Source organism: Oncorhynchus masou, unplaced genomic scaffold (assembly GCF_036934945.1).
Source record: "Oncorhynchus masou masou isolate Uvic2021 unplaced genomic scaffold, UVic_Omas_1.1 unplaced_scaffold_769, whole genome shotgun sequence".
NCBI lineage: Eukaryota > Metazoa > Chordata > Actinopteri > Salmoniformes > Salmonidae > Oncorhynchus > Oncorhynchus masou.
This window is the reverse complement of record NW_027014157.1, coordinates 11,648-30,382: the sequence shown is the minus strand read 5'-3', so window position 1 is coordinate 30,382 and position 18,735 is coordinate 11,648. Positions and strand designations below refer to the sequence as shown.

At 52.7% G+C, this 18,735-nt stretch overlaps 1 protein-coding gene across 1 annotated transcript; it reads right to left on the bottom strand.

Moving 5' to 3' along the window:
- Positions 1 to 2,048: 2,048 nt before the first annotated feature.
- LOC135537414 (DNA excision repair protein ERCC-5-like) lies at positions 2,049 to 17,662 on the bottom strand (the record flags this gene model as incomplete). The annotated part of the gene is given in 11 exon segments (XM_064963582.1): positions 2,049 to 3,123; positions 4,835 to 4,919; positions 5,014 to 5,214; positions 6,857 to 7,001; positions 7,896 to 8,109; positions 10,398 to 10,517; positions 12,311 to 12,706; positions 12,708 to 13,903; positions 14,132 to 14,339; positions 16,546 to 16,689; positions 17,512 to 17,662. Coding segments are annotated over 11 exon segments (3,526 nt in total), but the record flags the coding sequence as incomplete, so codon positions are not given.
- Between the last annotated feature and the right edge of the window lie 1,073 nt (positions 17,663 to 18,735).

Below are 18,735 nucleotides of genomic sequence, written 5' to 3'. Positions count from 1 at the left end.
GAAGGGCTAGTAGAGAGAGAGAAGGCTGGGAGGAAGGGCTAGATAGAGAGAAGGCTGGGAGGAAGGGCTAGTAGAGAGAGAGAAGGCTGGGAGGAAGGGCTAGTAGAGAGAGAGAAGGCTGGGAGGAAGGGCTAGAGAGAGAGAAGGCTGGGAGGAAGGGCTAGTAGAGAGAGAGAAGGCTGGGAGGAAGGGCTAGATAGAGAGAAGGCTGGGGGGAAGGGCTAGTAGAGAGAGAGAAGGCTGGGAGGAAGGGCTAGAGAGAGAGAAGGCTGGGAGGAAGGGCTAGAGAGAGAGAAGGCTGGGAGGAAGGGCTAGTAGAGAGAGAGAAGGCTGGGAGGAAGGGCTAGAGAGAGAGAAGGCTGGGGGGAAGGGCTAGAGAGAGAGACAGCTGGGAGGAAGGGCTAGTAGAGAGAGAGAAGGCTGGGAGGAAGGGCTAGATAGAGAGAAGGCTAGGGGGAAGAGCTAGTAGAGAGAGAGAAGGCTGGGAGGAAGGGCTAGAGAGAGAGAAGGCTGGGAGGAAGGGCTAGAGAGAGAGAAGGCTGGGAGGAAGGGCTAGAGAGAGAGATGGCTGGGAGGAAGCGCTAGAGAGAGAGAAGGGTTAGAGGGAGGAAAAGCGAGAGAAAGCTAGGGGAAGGGCTAGATAGAAGATTGGGAGGAAGGGCTAGAGAGAGAGAAGGCTGGGAGGAAGGGCTAGAGAGAGAGAAGGCTGGGAGGAAGGGCTAGAGAGAGACGGCTGGGAGGAAGGGCTAGAGAGAGAGAGACAGCTGGGAGGAAGGGCTAGAGAGAGACGGCTGGGAGAAAGGGCTAGAGCGAGGAAGACAGAGAGAAGGCTAGGGGGAAGGGCTAGATAGAGAAGGCTGGGAGGAAGGGCTAGAGAGAGAGAAGGCTGGGAGGAAGGGCTCGAGAGAAGGCTGGGAGGAAGGGCTAGAGAGAGAGAAGGCTGGGAGGAAGGGCTCGAGAGAAGGCTGGGAGGAAGGGCTCGAGAGAGAGAAGGCTGGGAGGAAGGGCTTGAGAGAGAGAAGGCTGGGAGGAAGGGCTCGAGAGAGAAGGCTGGGAGGAAGGGCTACAGAGAGAGAAGGCTGGGAGGAAGGGCTTGAGAGAGAGAAGGCTGGGAGGAAGGGCTCGAGAGAGAAGGCTGGGAGGAAGGGCTACAGAGAGAGAGAAGGCTGGGAGGAAGGGCTACAGAGAGAGAAGGCTGGGAGGAAGGGCTAGAGAGAGAGAAGGCTGGGAGGAAGGGCTAGAGAGAGAAGGCTGGGAGGAAGGGCTAGAGAGAGAGAAGGCTGGGAGGAAGGGCTAGAGAGAGAAGGCTGGGAGGAAGGGCTAGAGAGAGAGAAGGCTGGGAGGAAGGGCTAGAGAGAGAAGGCTGGGAGGAAGGGCTAGAGAGAGAGAAGGCTGGGAGGAAGGGCTAGAGAGAGAGAAGGCTGGGAGGAAGGGCTAGATAGAGAGAAGGCTAGGGGGAAGAGCTAGTAGAGAGAGAAGGCTGGGAGGAAGGGCTAGAGAGAGAAGGCTGGGAGGAAGGGCTAGAGAGAGAGAAGGCTGGGAGGAAGGGCTGGGAGGAAGGGCTAGAGAGAGGCTGGGAGGAAGGGCTAGAGAGAGAAGGCTGGGAGGAAGGGCTAGAGAGAGAAGGCTGGGAGGAAGGGCTAGAGAGAGAAGGCTGGGAGGAAGGGCTAGAGAGAGAGAAGGCTGGGAGGAAGGGCTAGAGAGAGAAGGCTGGGAGGAAGGGCTAGAGAGAGAGAAGGCTGGGAGGAAGGGCTAGAGAGAGAGAAGGCTGGGAGGAAGGGCTAGAGAGAGAGAAGGCTGGGAGGAAGGGCTCGAGAGAGAGAAGGCTGCATCCTACCTGATGCATCCTACCTGCTGCTCCCCACCTGCTGCATTCTACCTGCTGCATCTTACCTGCTGCTCCCCACCTGCTGCATCCTACCTGCTGATCCCTTCCTGTTAAAGAACAATGCTGTCTCTCTGAGGCATCCCTTCCTGCTGCCGTCTAGCTGCTAAAGAACGATGTAAACAAGCAGAGACACATCGTGTAAACAAATAACAAGACTGCCTTTGTAATACAAAAACATTTTAATTATTCCAAATATTCATCACAAACATAGAAAATACACCAACAAACGGCCAGAGACGCCTCATACACAGCGCCATCTAACTTCATGGGTTTACACAGCGCCATCTAACTTCATGGGTTTACACAGCGCCATCTAACTTCATGGGTTTACACAGCGCCATCTAACTTCATGGGTTTACACAGCGCCATCTAACTTCATGGGTTTACACAGCGCCATCTAACTTCATGGGTTTACACAGCGCCATCTTTCACACCGTTTCAAACATCATCCCTCATCATTCTAAACATCATTCAGAAAACGCATCACAGTGGTTTCAGCGCCTGTTTATTGGTCAAATATATCCCTCTGATGACATCATCAACAAGAGACGGTCGAGAGTTGATAGTTCTCACAGTGTCTTCCTTCCTCTGCCTCTCTTTCCCCCCCTCCCACCTCTCTTACCACCCCTCCCTTCTCTCGGTTGGCCCCTAAACACTGACTGGGCCGTTACCATGGCGACCCCGCTGTCACCGTCGCTGTCGTCCCCGGAACTGCTGCTGTCATTCTGCTCCGTCCTATTGGGGAGTTTAGGTTGAGGTACTCCGTTATTAGGAGGAGGAAGCACTTCTTTCCTCTGCTGGCTGGCTCCTCCCACAGCCAGGCTGGCCCCTCCCATATTCTGACTAACTTTCTCTCTTTCTTGGCTGGCCACTCCCACATCATGGTTGGCTCTTCCCACATCCTCTTGAGCAGGCTTACTGACCTCTGCCCCCAGGAATCCTCCTGTCCCCTCCTCCACCTCTCTCTTCCTCTGCTTTGGCTCTGACCTCTTCCCTCTTTTAGCCTTGGACGGAGAGCCAATCCCCTCTTCTTCCTCTTCCCTCCCTCCGTCCTCCCTCTCCCCGTCCTCCCTCTCCTCCCTCCCTCCGTCCTCCCTCTCCTCCCTCTCCTCCCTCCCTCCGTCCTCCCTCTCTTTCCTCTTTATACAGGTGACAGCCCGGCGGAGGCGCTGGCTCTTGATGGCCTGTCTCTCCTGCTGCTCCAGACGGAAGAACGAGTCAATACGCAGCTGGGTCTACAGGGCGGGAGGAGGGGAGAGAAGGAGGGGGGGGGAGGAGGGGAGAGAAGGAGGGGGGGGGAGGGGGGGAGAGAAGGGGGGGGAGAAGGACAGAGGAGAGAGAAGGAGGGGGGGAGGAAGGAGGGGGGGAGAAGGACGGAGGGGAGGGAGGGGAGAAGGACGGAGGGGGAGGGGAGGGAGGAGGGAGGGCGGGGGGGATGGAGGAGAGGAGAGAAGGACGGAGGGAGGGGAGGGAGGAGGGAAGGAGGGAGGGGGGGAGAGAAGGACGGAGGGGATGGAGGAGAGGAGAGAAGGGCGGAGGGGATGGAAGAGAGGAGAGAGGAGAGAAGGGCAGAGGGAGGGGAGAGAGGAGGGAGGGAAGAGGAAGGAGGAGAGAAGGAGGGAGGGGGGGAGAGAAGGACGGAGGGGAGGGAGGAGAGGAGAGAAGGGCGGAGGGGATGGAGGAGAGGAGAGGGAAGAGGAATGGAGGTATTCAGGACAGATCAGAGGCAAATTGAGACAAATTCACAATAAATTCACTATTATACCCAAGTCATTCTCAATCTCTACTTGCAATAATTACTACCAACAATTGATCCAGACTAATACCTGTTGATCCAGACTAATACCCATTGATCCAGACTAATACCCATTGATCCAGACTAATACCTATTGATCCAGACTAATACCCATTGATCCAGACTAATACCTGTTGATCCAGACTAATACCTATTGATCCAGACTAATACCCGTTGATCCAGACTAATACTTGTTGATCCAGACTAATACCCATTGATCCAGACTAATACCCATTGATCCAGACTAATACCTGTTGATCCAGACTAATACCTATTGATCCAGACTAATACCCATTGATCCAGACTAATACCTATTGATCCAGACTAATACCTATTGATCCAGACTAATGCCTGTTGATCCAGACTAATACCTATTGATCCAGACTAATACCCATTGATCCAGACTAATACCTATTGATCCAGACTAATACCTATTGATCCAGACTAATACCTATTGATCCAGACTAATGCCTATTGATCCAGACTAATGCCTATTGATCCTGACTAATACCTATTGATCCAGACTAATACCTATTGATCCAGACTAATACCTATTGATCCAGACTAATGCCTGTTGATCCAGACTAATACCTATTGATCCAGACTAATACCTATTGATCCAGACTAATACTTATTGATCCAGACTAATACCTATTGATCCAGACTAATACCTATTGATCCAGACTAATGCCTATTGATCCAGACTAATACCTGTTGATCCAGACTAATACCTATTGATCCAGACTAATACCTATTGATCCAGACTAATGCCTGTTGATCCAGACTAATACCTATTGATCCAGACTAATACCTATTGATCCAGACTAATACTTATTGATCCAGACTAATACCTATTGATCCAGACTAATACCCATTGATCCAGACTAATGCCTATTGATCCAGACTAATACCTGTTGATCCAGACTAATACCTATTGATCCAGACTAATACCTATTGATCCAGACTAATACCTATTGATCCAGACTAATACCTATTGATCCAGACTAATACCTATTGATCCAGACTAATACCTGTTGATCCAGACTAATACCTGTTGATCCAGACTAATACCTATTGATCCAGACTAATACCTATTGATCCAGACTAATACCTGTTGATCCAGACTAATACCTATTGATCCAGACTAATACCTGTTGTGTGTTGAGCTGTTTGATAACAGGATATAGAGTCTCTTCTGTCTTCCTGCTGTTCCAACCAAAACGACTCTCACAGAACGTAGACTGAGGGTTGAGGAAAACTGGTCCCAAAGACGACACAGAACATCTCTCACACACGCACACACACACACACACACTCTCCTAAAGGATATTCCTTGAGGAGGTCGAGGTGTGGGCGGCCCCAGCTGAAGGAGCTTTCTGATAGGTCGACGCTGGGCTGCAGGTAGGCAGTTGCCACGGCAGGGTTGGGGAAGCCCGGCCGCAGCCGAAGCCCTCTCAGTTTCCTCTTGACCTTGGAGTCACGGGGGTCAGAGGTCAGACGTTGCTGCTCCTGGGCCAAGGACCACCACTCACTGGAAGGGGAAACAGAGACAGAAAGCACAGACAGACCGAGTAAAGCAAAATAGCTGTGTCTCTGTGATCTCTGAGGGAATTGAACCCACAACCTTGGCATAGCTAAAGTCACACTGGACCACTGAGTCACACAGGACCACTCATTCACTATTCATCACCACACAATACCCTGAACCCACCCAGACCACTAGACACAACCCCCCCACCAGACCACTAGATACAAACCCCCCCACCAGACCACTAGACACAACCCCCCCACCAGACCACTAGATACCAACCCCCCCCCACCAGACCACTAGATACCAACCCCCCCACCAGACCACTAGATACCAACCCCCACCAGACCACTAGATACCAACCCCCCACCAGACCACTAGACACAAACCCCCCCACCAGACCACTAGATACCAACCCCCCCCCCCACCAGACCACTAGACACAAACCCCCCCACCAGACCACTAGACACAACCCCCCCCACCAGACCACTAGATACCAACCCCCCCACCACCAGACCACTAGATACCAACCCCCCCACCAGACCACTAGACACAAACCCCCCACCAGACCACTAGATACCAACCCCCCACCAGACCACTAGACACAACCCCCCCCACCAGACACAAACCCCCCCACCAGACCACTAGATACCAACCCCCCCACCAGACCACTAGATACCAACCCCCCACCAGACCACTAGATACCAACCCCCCACCAGACCACTAGACACAACCCCCCACCAGACCACTAGACACAACCCCCCCCCCCCCAGACCACTAGATACCAACCCCCCCCACCAGACCACTAGATACCAACCCCCCACCAGACCACTAGATACCAACCCCCCCACCAGACCACTAGATACCAACCCCCCACCAGACCACTAGATACCAACCCCCCCACCAGACCACTAGATACCACCCCCCACCAGACCACTAGATACCAACCCCCCACCAGACCACTAGATACCAACCCCCCACCAGACCACTAGATACCAACCCCCCCCCACCAGACCACTAGACATCAACCCCCCACCAGACCACTAGACACAACCCCCCCCACCAGACCACTAGATACCAACCCCCCACCAGACCACTAGACACAACCCCCCCACCAGACCACTAGATACCAACCCCCCACCAGACCACTAGACACAAACCCCCCACCAGACCACTAGATACCAACCCCCCACCAGACCACTAGACATCAACCCCCCCACCAGACCACTAGACACAACCCCCACCAGACCACTAGATACCAACCCCCCCACCAGACGACTAGATACCAACCCCCCACCAGACCACTAGATACCAACCCCCCACCAGACCACTAGACACAACCCCCACCAGACCACTAGACACAACCCCCCACCAGACCACTAGACACCAACCCCCCACCAGACCACTAGATACCAACCCCCACCAGACCACTAGATACCAACCCCCCCCACCAGACCACTAGACAACCCCCCCACCAGACCACTAGACACAACCCCCCCCCACCAGACCACTAGACACAACCCCCACCAGACCACTAGACACCAACCCCCCCCACCAGATACCAACCCCCACCAGACCACCAGATACCAACCCCCCACCAGACCACCAGATACCAACCCCCCACCCAGTCACCCCCGGTCCTGACCTGAACATGCTGACTGGTTCCGTACCAGGTCCTGGGAACTCGTTGAGTATCTCCATGCCCGTCACATAGCCCACCCCCGGGACTCCCTCCGTATAGTCACTACCCAGCAGGTAGGCCAGGTTAATCAGCTTGGTACGGTCCACACCTGGGGAGGGACGAGGGTTAGGGTTAGAGAGAGTAGTCTAGTGGTGTGGGTGGGGGGGTGGTTGGTGTCTAGTGGTTTGGGTGGGTGGGTGAGGGGGGTTGGTATCTAGTGGTTTGGGGGGGTTGGCGTCTAGTGGTTTGGGTGGGTGGGGGTGGTTGGTGTCTAGTGGTTTGGGTGGGGGGGTGGTTGGTGTCTAGTGGTTTGGGGGTGGTTGGCGTCTAGTGGTGTGGGTGGGGGGGTGGTTGGTGTCTAGTGGTTTGGGGGTGGTTGGTGTCTAGTGGTTTGGGTGGGGGGGTTGGTGTCTAGTGGTTTGGGTGGGGGGTTGGTATCTAGTGGTTTGGGGGGGTTGGCGTCTAGTGGTTTGGGTGGGTGGGGGTGGTTGGTGTCTAGTGGTTTGGGTGGGGGGGTGGTTGGTATCTAGTGGTTTGGGTGGGGGGGGTGGATGGTGTCTAGTGGTTGGCGTCTAGTGGTGTGGGTGGGGGGGTCATAGGTAGTGTTCTAACCAGTTGGTTCTGTAGGTCTACGTACTGCTAGGGTTCTACGTACCCAGTTGGTTCTGTAGGTCTACGTACCCAGTTGGTTCTGTAGGTCTACGAACCCAGTTGGTTCTGTAGGTCTACGTACCCAGTTGGTTCTGTAGGTCTACGTACCCAGTTGGTTCTGTAGGTCTACGTACCCAGTTGGTTCTGTAGGTCTACGTACTGCTAGGGTTCTACGTACCCAGTTGGTTCTGTAGGTCTACGTACTGCTAGGGTTCTGTAGGTCTACGTACCCAGTTGGTTCTGTAGGTCTACGTACCCAGTTGGTTCTGTAGGTCTACGTACCCAGTTGGTTCTGTAGGTCTACGTACTGCTAGGGGTCTACGTACCCAGTTGGTTCTGTAGGTCTACGTACCCAGTTGGTTCTGTAGGTCTACATACTGGTAGTATTCTAGGTATTTGTTCTGGCTGAAGAAGTTCTTGTAGACGTGTCGTCCCCCGAACAGCCAGACGTCGCTGTCATCGGTGATTGTTCCGTGGGTCTGGTCGGTCCGGTCCAGGGCTGCACACTGGGCCTCGGCCTCACCGGGAGCCACCAGGAAGGGTACGCCAAACAACCTCAGCAGCTCCTGACGGACAAGACACCGGGACATTAGACCGGGTAAGGGATCGTCAGACGACGGGGGAGGGGGGGGGGTTTCTATGGAAAATAATGACCGACAGGAAATGGTGTGTTCCACGGAGCGGTGAAGAACTGACCTTCCACAGAGATGTATTACTTTCCAGAAAACACAGAGCCCAGAGTTGATTATTAATCTTTTTACAACATGGCTATAATTTAACACATTTGCGGCTAAACATTGTGTTCAACATTCACTGAAGTAGTTAGCATGTTTACTAGATAGCTACAGTAGTTGCCGTGGTAATAGTTTAGCTAACCAAAATATCAGTCCTAGCTAGTTTAGCTAACCAAACAAACTATCAGTCCGAGCTAGTTTGGCTAACCAAACAAACTATCAGTCCTAGCTTGTTTGGCTAACCAAACAGACTATCAGTCCTAGCTTGTTTGGCTAACCAAACAAACTATCAGTCCTAGCTTGTTTGGCTAACCAAACCATCAGTCCTAGCTAGTTTAGCTAACCAAACTATCAGTCCTAGCTAGTTTAGCTAACCAAACTATCAGTCCTAGCTAGTTTAGCTAACCAAACTATCAGTCCTAGCTAGTTTAGCTAACCAAACTATCAGTCCTAGCTAGTTTAGCTAACCAAACTATCAGTCCTAGCTAGTTTAGCTAACCAAACTATCAGTCCTAGCTTGTTTAGCTAACCAAACCATCAGTCCTCGCTAGTTTAGCTAACCAAACTATCAGTCCTCGCTAGTTTAGCTAACCAAACTATCAGTCCTAGCTAGTTTAGCTAACCAAACTATCAGTCCTCGCTAGTTTAGCTAACCAAACTATCAGTCCTAGCTAGTTTAGCTAACCAAACTATCAGTCCTAGCTTGTTTAGCTAACCAAACTATCAGTCCTAGCTAGTTTAGCTAACCAAACTATCAGTCCTAGCTTGTTTAGCTAACCAAACCATCAGTCCTCGCTAGTTTAGCTAACCAAACTATCAGTCCTCGCTAGTTTAGCTAACCAAACTATCAGTCCTAGCTAGTTTAGCTAACCAAACTATCAGTCCTCGCTAGTTTAGCTAACCAAACTATCAGTCCTAGCTAGTTTAGCTAACCAAACTATCAGTCCTCGCTAGTTTAGCTAACCAAACTATCAGTCCTAGCTAGTTTAGCTAACCAAACTATCAGTCCTCGCTAGTTTAGCTAACCAAACTATCAGTCCTAGCTTGCTATTATAAAAATCTAATTCAACAACGCCAATGAATGTTTTCAATTGGACTTTTGCTTTCAAAAGCAGGTCAAAACATAGAACATGTAAGCATGAACTGCAGCCATTGAATTCTACCGTGCTGATATACAGTGTGTCACATGGAAATAATGCCCTTTCAAGCCAATCAGAAACATGTATTCAACGATGCCCTGCTATAAACAGATATAAACTCAGCAGTAGAATATGGACCATTATAAGCACTGAAATAGACCCAGGGTTTTTTCTGGATAAAAAAGGGGCTTAGGCGGTGACCGTGGCAATGGGCGCGATCAGCCAATAGCCACAGCTGAATTTTGGAGAACACTTTAGAGCCCCCCCCAGCAGTTTTACATCTTGTTTCCTGTAAATCTATACCTTTTGCCATGGCCAATGCCGTGATCAAACATAACCACATCAATATGGATAACTTCATTGTTTTGGGGATTTTCAATCACTTGTTTTTGGTGATTGTTTAGTTTCTCAAAGATTGTAGGATATTATTAAAATATACACGACCGTTCAAAAGTTTGGGGTCACTGAGAAAGACAAATGTCCTTGTCTTGAAATACAGTGTAGACATTGTTAATGTTGTAAATGACTATAGTAGCTGGAAACGGCTGATTTTTAATGGAATATCTACATAGACGTACAGAGGCCCATTATCAGCAACCATCACTCCTGTGTTCCAATGGCACGTTGTGTTAGCTAATCCAAGTTTTTCATTTTAAAAGGCTCATTGATCATTAGAAAACCCTTTTGCAATTATGTTATCACAGCTGAAAACTGTTGTTCTGATTAAAGAAGCAATCAAACTGGCCTTCTTTAGACGAGTTGAGTATCTGGAGCATCAGCATGTGTGGGTTCGATTACAGGCTCAAAATGGCCAAAAACAAAGAACTTTCTTCTGAAACTCATCAGTCTATTCTTGTTCTGAGAAATTAAGGCTATTCCATGAGAGAAATTGGCAATTGTCTCCTTTATCAGACTGACTAAATGTGTGTTGACCGTCTCCTTTATCAGACTGACTAAATGTGTGTTGACCGTCTCCCCTACCTGGCTCTCCAGACACATCTGTCCGGTAACGGTGGCAGCGATGCGTTCCTGTTGCTGCTTCTGTTCCCTCAGCCTGGACTGCTGCTCTCCAAGACTGCTCTCTAGCGCCACCAGCTCATCCTGGTGGACAATACAGGTACTGCATCAGCCCAGTTCCACTACTGTACACAGTAACACCTCCCCCTACAGGACAATACAGGTACTGCATCAGCCCAGTTCCACTACTGTACACAGTAACACCTCCTCCTACAGGACAATACAGGTACTGCATCAACCCAGTTCCACTACTGTACACAGTAACAGCTCCCCCTACAGGACAATACAGGTACTGCATCAACCCAGTTCCACTACTGTACACAGTAACACCTCCCCCTACAGGACAATACAGGTACTGCATCAGCCCAGTTCCACTACTGTACACAGTAACAGCTCCTCCTACAGGACAATACAGGTACTGCATCAGCCCAGTTCCACTACTGTACACAGTAACAGCTCCCCCTACAGGACAATACAGGTACTGCATCAACCCAGTTCCACTACTGTACACAGTAACACCTCCCCCTACAGGACAACAGATATACTGCATCAACCCAGTTCCACTACTGTACACAGTAACACCTCCCCCTACAGGACAATACAGGTACTGCATCAGCCCAGTTCCACGACTGTACACAGTAACAGCTCCTCCTACAGGACAATACAGGTACTGCATCAACCCAGTTCCACTACTGTACACAGTAACAGCTCCTCCTACAGGACAATACAGGTACTGCATCAACCCAGTTCCACTACTGTACACAGTAACACCTCCCCCTACAGGACAATACAGGTACTGCATCAACCCAGTTCCACTACTGTACACAGTAACACCTCCTCCTACAGGACAATACAGGTACTGCATCAACCCAGTTCCACGACTGTACACAGTAACACCTCCCCCTACAGGACAATACAGGTACTGCATCAACCCAGTTCCACTACTGTACACAGTAACAGCTCCCCCTACAGGACAATACAGGTACTGCATCAACCCAGTTCCACTACTGTACACAGTAACACCTCCCCCTACAGGACAATACAGGTACTGCATCAACCCAGTTCCACTACTGTACACAATAACACCTCCCCATACAGGACAATACAGGTACTGCATCAACCCAGTTCCACTACTGTACACAGTAACAGCTCCCCCTACAGGACAATACAGGTACTGCATCAACCCAGTTCCACTACTGTACACAGTAACACCTCCCCCTACAGGACAATACAGGTACTGCATCAACCCAGTTCCACTACTGTACACAGTAACACCTCCCCCTACAGGACAATACAGGTACTGCATCAACCCAGTTCCACTACTGTACACAGTAACACCTCCTCCTACAGGACAATACAGGTACTGCATCAACCCAGTTCCACTACTGTACACAGTAACACCTCCCCCTACAGGACAATACAGGTACTGCATCAACCCAGTTCCACTACTGTACACAGTAACACCTCCCCCTACAGGACAATACAGGTACTGCATCAACCCAGTTCCACTACTGTACACAGTAACACCTCCCCCTACAGGACAATACAGGTACTGCATCAACCCAGTTCCACTACTGTACACAGTAACAGCTCCCCCTACAGGACAATACAGGTACTGCATCTTCAAATCTCTACTGTACAAACAGCTCCCCCTACAGGACAATACAGGTACTGCATCTTCAAATCTCTACTGTACAAACAGCTCCCCCTACAGGACAATACAGGTACTACATCCTCAAATCTCTACTGTACAAACAGCTCCAACAACACATCTCAACCACACACAGAGAAACAGACATTTTCCTGTCTATTTCCTGGTCATCTCCATCCCCATGCTCTGTCTTTTCACCACGACATGTAAGCAGTACTTATCTTACCACGTTGATGTCTTCCCACTCGTTGGGTAGAGGAACAGAAGCTGGGGCAGGAGGATCTGGGCTGGGCTCTGTGGGAGGCTGGGGCTCCTCGTCCTCCTCCCTCTCTTCCAGAGGGTTAGCTCTGCTACTTAAAACCTCCTCCTCCTCCTTCTTGGCCACGTCTTCCTGTGCCTTAGCTGGAGCACCGCCCTCAACCTCTATCAGCGAATCATCTGTCTCCTCCTCCTTTAGCTCCTCCCCCTCAGACACGTCAATGAAGCTCTCTGAATCACTGTCCTCCATCTTCACAATCTGTCCCTTCCTCTCCTCCCTGGTGTTCTGTCCATTCCTCTCCTCCCTGGTGTTCTGTCCATTCCTCTCCTCCCTGGTGTTCTGTCCATTCCTCTCCTCCCCGGTGTTCTGTCCATTCCTCTCCTCCCTGGTGTTCTGTCCATTCCTCTCCTCCCCGGTGTTCTGTCCATTCCTCTCCTCCCTGGTGTTCTGTCCATTCCTCTCCTCCCCGGTGTCCATTCCTCTCCTCCCCGGTGTTCTGTCCATTCCTCTCCTCCCCGGTGTTCTGTCCATTCCTCTCCTCCCCGGTGTTCTGTCCATTCCTCTCCTCCCCGGTGTTCTGTCCATTCCTCTCCTCCCCGGTGTTCTGTCCATTCCTCTCCTCCCCGGTGTTCTGTCCATTCCTCTCCTCCCCGGTGTTCTGTCCATTCCTCTCCTCCCCGGTGTTCTGTCCCTTCCTCTCCTCCTGCGAGGGAGGTAAAGGCCCAGTCACTAGGCTGCTCCTCCCAGTCTCCTCCTCTCTGTTTAGACCAAGGCCTGATGGGGGAATAACACAGAGAGCCTGACCCAAACTGTCCCCCTGACCCACTGCAGAGTGGAAAGCTCTGTTCCTGTTGTCGATGGCTTGCTCCACCTCCTCCCTGCTCCTCCTGCTGACGGTTTCCTCCTCCATGCTGAGGAGCACCCTGTCCGCAGGAGGAATGGGGAGGCGAAGGGGGAGGGGCGACTGTTGCTCATCCCCCTTCTCCACCCCAAGCCTGTCCTCATTGGTCAGAGATGTCCTCGGGGGCGTGTCCTTCCCTTCAGTCTCCTCCTCTGAGCTGCTGATGACAAACAGTCGGTTCGCAGGACGCTGGGGACTGGGAGGGTGGGGTTTAACAGGAGAACTGCCAATCATGGTGGCATATGGGGACGGGCCTACGTCCAACTCTTCTCCCGTGGCTCGCTGAATGGCCAGGAGGGTACGAGGAGACACACTGCCACCCCCCTCCTCCTCCTCAGCCCTACTCCCTCCCCTACCCCAAGAGCTATCCTCCTCCTCCTCCTCTGAGAAGCTGCCATCCATGGCAGCCTGGATGGCCTTCAGTGTCCGGGGGGAGATGGGTGCTGTATTCCCCAGGCTCGGGCTCGGGTCCTGGGGACGTTTAGACGATGATGAGGGGCCCTCCTCCAGGCTCTCCTCCTCTGAGATGGGTCTCCAAAGGGGCTCAGGTCTCTCCCCTCCCCCCGTCCTAACCCTCCCTGACAGGGGACCACCCAACCAGGGAGAGGCCGCAGGCTGGATGTCTGGCACCCTCTCACTGTTGTTGGTCTTCTTCGGACCTGAGGAACACACACACACACACACACACACACACACACACACACACACACACACACACACACACACACACACACACACACACACACACACACACACACACACACACACACACACACACACACACACACACACACACACACACACACACACACACGAGGGGATGACTTTGAACAGGTTGAATGCGGAGAATCGCTCAATTTGATCGCTGACCCACTTCGACCTCTAACCTTTGATGAGGATGTAGTGGGTGGAGTCTTCTGAGAGGAGGCGTCGTGTCTCCACGCTGTGCCCCTCCCCCTGGTTGTATAGCTCCACCCCCGGGGCGTTCCCAGCACTACGGTTGGACATCTCTCTCTCCACCCCCTCCAGACGCACGTTCAGCTTGTTCCTCTGCAGCAGCCCTGCTAGCTGGTACTGGGAGAAGTCCCCTGACCGCTGGGAGAGGGGGGGACTGGGTTAGGGTGCATGACACACACACACACAGAGACAGACAGTGTGTGTGGTACCTCAGGGGGTGTGTGGTACCTCAGGGGGTGTGTGGTACCTCAGGGGGTGTGTGGTACCTCAGGGGGTGTGTGGTACATGGTGTGTGGTACCTCAGGGGGGGTGTGGTACCTCAGGGGGTGTGTGGTACATGGTGTGTGTGGTACCTCAGGGGGTGTGTGGTACCTCAGGGGGTGTGTGGTACCTCAGGGGGTGTGTGGTACATGGTGTGTGTGGTACCTCAGGGGGTGTGTGGTACCTCAGGAGGTGTGTGGTACATGGTGTGTGGTACCTCAGGGGGTGTGTGGTACCTCAGGGGGTGTGTGGTACATGGTGTGTGGTACCTCAGGGGTGTGTGGTACCTCAGGAGGTGTGTGGTACCTCAGGGGTGTGTGGTACCTCAGGGGGTGTGTGGTACATGGTGTGTGTGGTACCTCAGGGGGTGTGTGGTACCTCAGGGGGTGTGTGGTACATGGTGTGTGGTACCTCAGGGGGTGTGTGGTACCTCAGGGGGTGTGTGGTACCTCAGGGGGTGTGTGGTACCTCAGGGGGTGTGTGGTACATGGTGTGTGGTACCTCAGGGGGTGTGTGGTACCTCAGGAGGTGTGTGGTACCTCAGGAGGTGTGTGGTACCTCAGGGGGTGTGTGGTACATGGTGTGTGTGGTACCTCAGGGGGTGTGTGGTACCTCAGGGGGTGTGTGGTACCTCAGGGGGTGTGTGGTACCTCAGGGGGTGTGTGGTACCTCAGGGGGTGTGTGGTACCTCAGGGGGTGTGTGGTACCTCAGGGGGTGTGAGGTACCTCAGGGGGTGTGTGGTACATGGTGTGTGGTACCTCAGGGGGTGTGTGGTACCTCAGGGGGTGTGTGGTACCTCAGGAGGTGTGTGGTACCTCAGGGGATGTGTGGTACATGGTGTGTGGTACCTCAGGGGGTGTGTGGTACCTCAGGGGGTGTGTGGTACCTCAGGGGGGGTGTGGTACCTCAGGGGGGGTGTGGTACCTCAGGGGGGGGGTGTGGTACATGGTGTGTGGTACCTCAGGAGGTGTGTGGTACATGGTGTGTGGTACCTCAGGGGGTGTGTGGTACCTCAGGAGGTGTGTGGTACATGATGTGTGGTACCTCAGGGGGTGTGTGGTACATGGTGTGTGGTACCTCAGGAGGTGTGTGGTACCTCAGGGGGTGTGTGGTACATGGTGTGTGGTACCTCAGGGGGTGTGTGGTACATGGTGTGTGGTACCTCAGGGGGTGTGTGGTACCTCAGGGGGTGTGTGGTACCTCAGGGGGTGTGTGGTACCTCAGGGGGTGTGTGGTACCTCAGGGGGTGTGTGGTACCTCAGGGGGTGCGTGGTACATGGTGTGTGGTACCTCAGGAGGTGTGAGGTACATGGTGTGTGGTACCTCAGGGGGTGTGTGGTACATGGTGTGTGGTACCTCAGGGGGGGTGTGGTACCTCAGGGGGTGTGTGGTACCTCAGGGGGTGTGTGGTACCTCAGGGGGTGTGGGGTACATGGTGTGTGGTACCTCAGGAGGTGTGTGGTACATGGTGTGTGGTACCTCAGGGGGTGTGTGGTACCTCAGGGGGTGTGTGGTACCTCAGGGGGTGTGGGGTACCTCAGGGGGTGTGGGGTACCTCAGGGGGTGTGTGGTACCTCAGAGGGTGTGTGGTACCTCAGAGGGTGTGTGGTACCTCAGGGGGTGTGTGGTACCTCAGTGGGTGTGTGGTACATGGTGTGTGGTACCTCAGGAGGTGTGTGGTACCTCAGGGGGTGTGTGGTACCTCAGGGGGTGTGTGGTACCTCAGGGGGTGTGGGGTACATGGTGTGTGGTACCTCAGGGGGTGTGGTACCTCAGGGGGTGTGGTACCTCAGGGGGTGTGGTACCTCACGGGGGTGTGGTACCTCAGGGGGTGTGGTACCTCAGGAGGTGTGTGGTACCTCAGGGGGTGTGTGGTACCTCAGGGGGTGTGTGGTACCTCAGGGGGTGTGGGGTACATGGTGTGTGGTACCTCAGGGGGTGTGGTACCTCAGGGGGTGTGGTACCTCGGGGGGTGTGGTACCTCGGGGGTGTGGTACCTCAGGGGGTGTGGTACCTCAGGGGGTGTGGTACCTCAGGGGGTGTGGTACCTCAGGGGGTGTGGTACCTCAGGGGGTGTGGTACCTCAGGGGGGGTGTGGTACATGGTGCGTCGTCTCTTGCTGAATTCCTTCATGTCTTTAAGGATCTCATGTTTCACCTCAGGAGGCATGGCAGAAAACTCCTCAGAGTTGATGTCCACAGAGTTAGAGTCTTCATAGAAATCCCCCTGACAGACAGGCAGGAGACAGACAGACAGGAGACAGACAGGAGACAGGCAGGAGACAGACAGGCAGGAGACACGCAGACAGACAGGAGACAGACAGGCAGGAGACAGACAGACAGGAGACAGACAGACAGACAGACAGGAGACAGACAGACAGACAGACAGACAGACAGGCAGACAGGCAGGAGGCAGACAGGCAGGAGACAGACAGACAGGAGACAGACAGGAGACAGACAGACAGACAGACAGGAGACAGACAGGAGACAGGCAGGAGACAGGCAGACAGACAGACAGACAGGCAGACAGACAGACAGGAGACAGACAGACAGGAGACAGACAGACAGGAGACAGACCGACAGGAGACAGACAGACAGGAGACAGGCAGGAGACAGACAGACAGGCAGACAGACAGACAGGAGACAGACAGACAGACAGGAGACAGGCAGGAGACAGACAGACAGACAGACAGACAGACAGGAGACAGACAGACAGGAGACAGACAGACAGGAGACAGACAGACAGGAGACAGGCAGGAGACAGGCAGGAGACAGGCAGACAGGAGACAGGCAGGAGACAGGCAGGAGACAGGCAGACAGACAGACAGGAGACAGACAGACAGGAGACAGGCAGGAGACAGGCAGACAGACAGACAGGCAGGCAGACAGACAGACAGGAGACAGGCAGGAGACAGACAGACAGACAGACGTCACAAGATAGCAAAACTTAATGAAACAAGAAGGAATCCAGTGTTCTTATTGGACAAGACGATAAAGCACCACCCTCTCTGTTTTCTCCTCCATCACATGACGTGGGTGTTGACCTCACCTGGTAGATGTGACCGCTGTCCTCCTCCTCCTGCTCCTCCTGCTCCTCTGAGCTGCTCCTCTCTCTCTCCTCCTCCTGGGCTGGCAGGGCAGGCAGCATGAACATGTCCTCCTCTCTCCTCACAGCAGACAGGCTGGGCAGATGATCCTGACTGGAGGAGACACACAACACAAAGGGTTACAGGCCTATACACAGAGCAGATCTCTATGGTTACAGGCCTATACACAGAGCAGATCTCTATGGTTACAGGCAAGATCTCTATGGTTACAGGCCTATACACAGAGCAGATCTCTATGGTTACAGGCCTATACACAGAGCAGATCTCTATGGTTACAGGCCAGATCTCTATGGTTACAGACCTATACACAGAGCAGATCTCTATGGTTACAGGCCAGATCTCTATGGTTACAGACCAGACCTCTATGGTTACAGGCCTATACACAGAGCAGATCTCTATGGTTACAGGCCTATACACAGAGCAGATCTCTATGGTTACAGGCCAGATCTCTATGGTTACAGACCAGACCTCTATGGTTACAGACCAGACCTCTATGGTTACAGGCCAGATCTCTATGGTTACAGGCCTATACACAGAGCAGATCTCTATGGTTACAGGCCTATATACAGACCAGACCTCTATGGTTACAGGCCTATACACAGACCAGACCTCTATGGTTACAGGCCAGATCTCTATGGTTACAGGCCTATACACAGAGCAGATCTCTATGGTTACAGGCCAGATCTCTATGGTTACAGGCCTATACACAGAGCAGATCTCTATGGTTACAGACCAGACCTCTATGGTTACAGACCAGACCTCTATGGTTACAGACCAGACCTCTATGATTACAGGTCTATATACAGACCAGACCTCTATGGTTACAGGCCAGATCTCTATGGTTACAGACCAGATCTCTATGGTTACAGACCTATACACAGACCAGATCTCTATGGTTACAGGTCTATACACAGACCAGATCTCTATGGTTACAGACCTATATACAGACCAGACCTTCTATGGTTACAGACCAGACCTCTATGGTTACAGGCCTATATACAGACCAGATCTCTATGGTTACAGGCCTATATACAGACCAGACCTCTATGGTTACAGGTCTATATACAGACCAGACCTCTATGGTTACAGGCCTATATACAGACCAGACCTCTATGGTTACAGACCAGATCTCTATGGTTACAGACCTATATACAGACCAGATCTCT